Consider the following 2,976-nt stretch of genomic DNA (forward strand, 5'->3'; position numbering starts at 1 on the left):
AACCGAACCGATCGATTAACACTCTTATTTTTGTATACGTATAATTTAATTGTAAGTGTTCGCAAAAAATTGAAATCCATTCGTTTTTGTAGCATTTTCAGTCACCAAGCAATTATAGATAACCCGCCAACTGTTTAACTCATTGAAAATTCTTGATTCTCATCAAGATAATGCCTATAGTACTTACGATAACAACATGACATAGGATTTGTAACTCTTTTTTTTTTCTTTTTTAAAATCAAATTATTGGTCATTTTTAAAAAAAGTAGATCTTGTGAGACGATCTCACGAATCTTTATCTGTGAGACAGATCAACCCTATCGATATTCACAATAAAAAGCAATAATACTTTTTCATGGATGACCCAAATAAGAGATCCGTCTCACAAAATACGACCCGTTAGACTGTCTCACACAAGTTTTTGCCTTTTCAAAATATGACTTTAGATTATTCTTAATCTATTCATTACTAAATCTGAAATATATTAGTATGTAATCGTCCACAAAATTTAATCGATTTCGAGAGTAATGGGGAAAATTCCAAAAATTATCTTGTAAGCTTGGTTTTGATCCTCTTATTAGACAAAATTTGATCTTTTAAATTTTTTACATGGTATTATTTTAATCGAGATACTAATATAGCACCAGACGTGTTAACAATATGACAACAATGTTCGACAACATATCAGCACTTGCTAAAATTTGACTCGATGTGTGCGAAAAAGGAAGAAAAAAAAATTTATTGCATTAAAACTAAATTTAACTCACCGAATAAGAGTGAAAAAGGTACGGACCCAAGTTAAAAAGGTAGAACAGAAAAGCTTTAAAAAAAAAAACATCGGACAAGTTACACTTAGTCATTGTCTTGAAAGGGAATTTCAGTTCATGGGTTGAAGAATATGATAGAATATGAAAACAGTTTACAATAATTATATGGTAAAATCCCAAACAGTAAAAAATTGATTTTTTAAGTATTAACAGACACGAGTTCACAAATCCCACAACAAATGTATAGAAAAAAGGAGAAAAGAAATTGTAGCAAAGCTCATAATTCTTGCACCAAGAACACACAAGATGAGAGACACTGAGAAATTCTGTATAAATCCTATTTACAGATTAAGAATATGACAAGTACTCTACAGCACACAGTACCTGTGAATAAGAATTAGCAAAGCTTACGGGGAAGTGAGAAATAAGCTAAGAAAACTGAAACTGCTTGTTGCCGCTGTATAATTCTGCAGCTTGCAAAGACTGCTGCTGTTGATGATGATTTGAATGCCAATTCCCGTTGATTAGTGAAGCTTCTGGTTGAAAAATCACTTGGGATTTCGATTCGGCATATAAATCTTGAGCAGTTTGATGGTGAATAGAGTTTAAAAATGGAGTTTGGAGATAGTCAGCCCACTTGATATCTTCCGGTCCACTTTCTTTTACTGGCTTTACACACTCTGCAGCTTCCCAAGAAAATGTATTATTTTGGAAGAAGCTGAAGTTTGGTCGAAACTCGGCGCTTGAGCTGCTGCCATTGCTGCTGAATGTACAGGGCTGGCTCCAGTTCTGGAACTTTTGATTGAAATGGCTAATGGGATTCTCAGAAGTGAAGTTCATGGAGAGGGGAAGACTGGCTGCAATAGTATTGGAATCGATGAATTGGTGATCAGAAAAAAATTCTAAAGATTTCGGGATCGAATTGAAGAAAAGATTTGCATTGGGATTGGCCGAGAGCCCGGTATTCGGGCTGTATTGTATCCGATTAAACGGGAGGAATCCAGACATATCGGAAGGCTTACAGCTTGTGCTCGAACTCTCATGACTGGGAACAAACCTGTTGAGAAAGAATTCATGTGTCGAATTCGGGTGTGAAACCATATTATTGCAGCTGTTTTCGACCCGTGGATACGTTTCTGATAAAACCGAGCTGGATGGTTTCGGCCTGTCGGCCACCAGACCTTGATTCGTCGAATACTCGAGCTCGAATAAGCTTACCTCGCTCGAACCTTCCGATGTTTTTTCGTTGTTTTTACTGCTTGGAGAGGCCTTATCTTCAGTCACAACTTCTGATAGAGGCTTATGTGTATTGGGATCGATGCCCTTTTGCCTTAGCTTTTTCTTGATGGACGAGTTCCACAGATTCTTGATTTCATTGTCTGTTCTCCCAGGCAATTGCGCAGCAATCTGTGACCACCTAATTAATAAAAGGATATCAAAATCATGAGTCAAAATTAAGTACAAAAATCCGTGATGAGTTAATAAATGAAGCATATATTAGTACAAAGAAAATGTACCTGTTTCCAAGAACTGCATGCAGTTCAATGATCAAACCCTCTTCCTCTTGCGAAAACGTCCCTCTTTTCAAGTCCGGCCTAAGGTAATTGATCCACCTCAATCTGCAGCTCTTACCACACCTTTGAAGCCCTTCAATAATAATCATCACAAAATGTAAGAAACAAAAAACTAGCAAAAAGGCTCATTTATCCCGGACTCCGGCACAGCTGCAGAAGTACTAGAAAAGCAGTAAAAGGATACCAAAATAGATCCTTAAAACGTTACCGGCAAGCTTTGGGACCGAGCTCCAGCAGCCGTGGCCATATTTAGTGATGTGTTTAATGAGTTTCTCGTCTTCTTCGGGCGACCATAGCCCTTTTCTGAGCTTCTGTTTGTAGCAGCAAGAATGCCTGCCCATATGGAGTGCAATTCAAATGAAAATGCTGGCCAAATTTCTGTGATTTAATGCAAGAGGGAGAGAGAGGGGTTTTTCAAAATGAGATTATGCAATAGAGAATAGAAGCGATGTGGAGAAGAGGCTTTAAAAAGAAGGTCACGATCAAAAAGATTGTAATATTAATTTATTTTGAATAAAGGTGTCGACAGAAATTTGTAGGAATAAAAACTTAATGAATGGGTATAATTAATAAACTTCAAGTTCGTGGAGGTTTTGGAGTTTAATTTCGTAGCCTTTTCTTCTTTTTTTTTTTTA

General features: G+C 36.7%; 1 protein-coding gene across 1 annotated transcript; it reads right to left on the bottom strand.

Annotated features, from left to right (window-relative positions):
* Positions 1-925: 925 nt before the first annotated feature.
* LOC140957518 (transcription factor MYB61) lies at positions 926-2,766 on the bottom strand. Its single transcript, XM_073414818.1, has 3 exons — positions 2,550-2,766; positions 2,285-2,414; positions 926-2,184 (listed from the first exon to the last, which is right to left on the bottom strand). Exons 1-3 carry the CDS (start codon positions 2,680-2,682, stop codon positions 1,197-1,199), a joined length of 1,251 nt encoding a protein of 416 aa, XP_073270919.1. The 5' UTR covers positions 2,683-2,766; the 3' UTR covers positions 926-1,196.
* Between the last annotated feature and the right edge of the window lie 210 nt (positions 2,767-2,976).

Source organism: Primulina huaijiensis, chromosome 14 (assembly GCF_012295235.1).
Source record: "Primulina huaijiensis isolate GDHJ02 chromosome 14, ASM1229523v2, whole genome shotgun sequence".
Lineage (NCBI taxonomy): Eukaryota > Viridiplantae > Streptophyta > Magnoliopsida > Lamiales > Gesneriaceae > Primulina > Primulina huaijiensis.

What these genes read in the sequence shown, in the direction of transcription:
- LOC140957518 (XM_073414818.1), bottom strand. Translation starts at nt 2,682, where the DNA reads ATGGGCAGGCATTCTTGCTGCTACAAACAGAAGCTCAGAAAAGGGCTA. An exon ending in CTCGGTCCCAAAGCTTGCCG is followed by an intron (nt 2,415 to 2,549) that starts GTAACGTTTTAA and finishes TTATTATTGAAG; the next exon opens with GGCTTCAAAGGTGTGGTAAG. An exon ending in CATGCAGTTCTTGGAAACAG is followed by an intron (nt 2,185 to 2,284) that starts GTACATTTTCTT and finishes TTTATTAATTAG; the next exon opens with GTGGTCACAGATTGCTGCGC.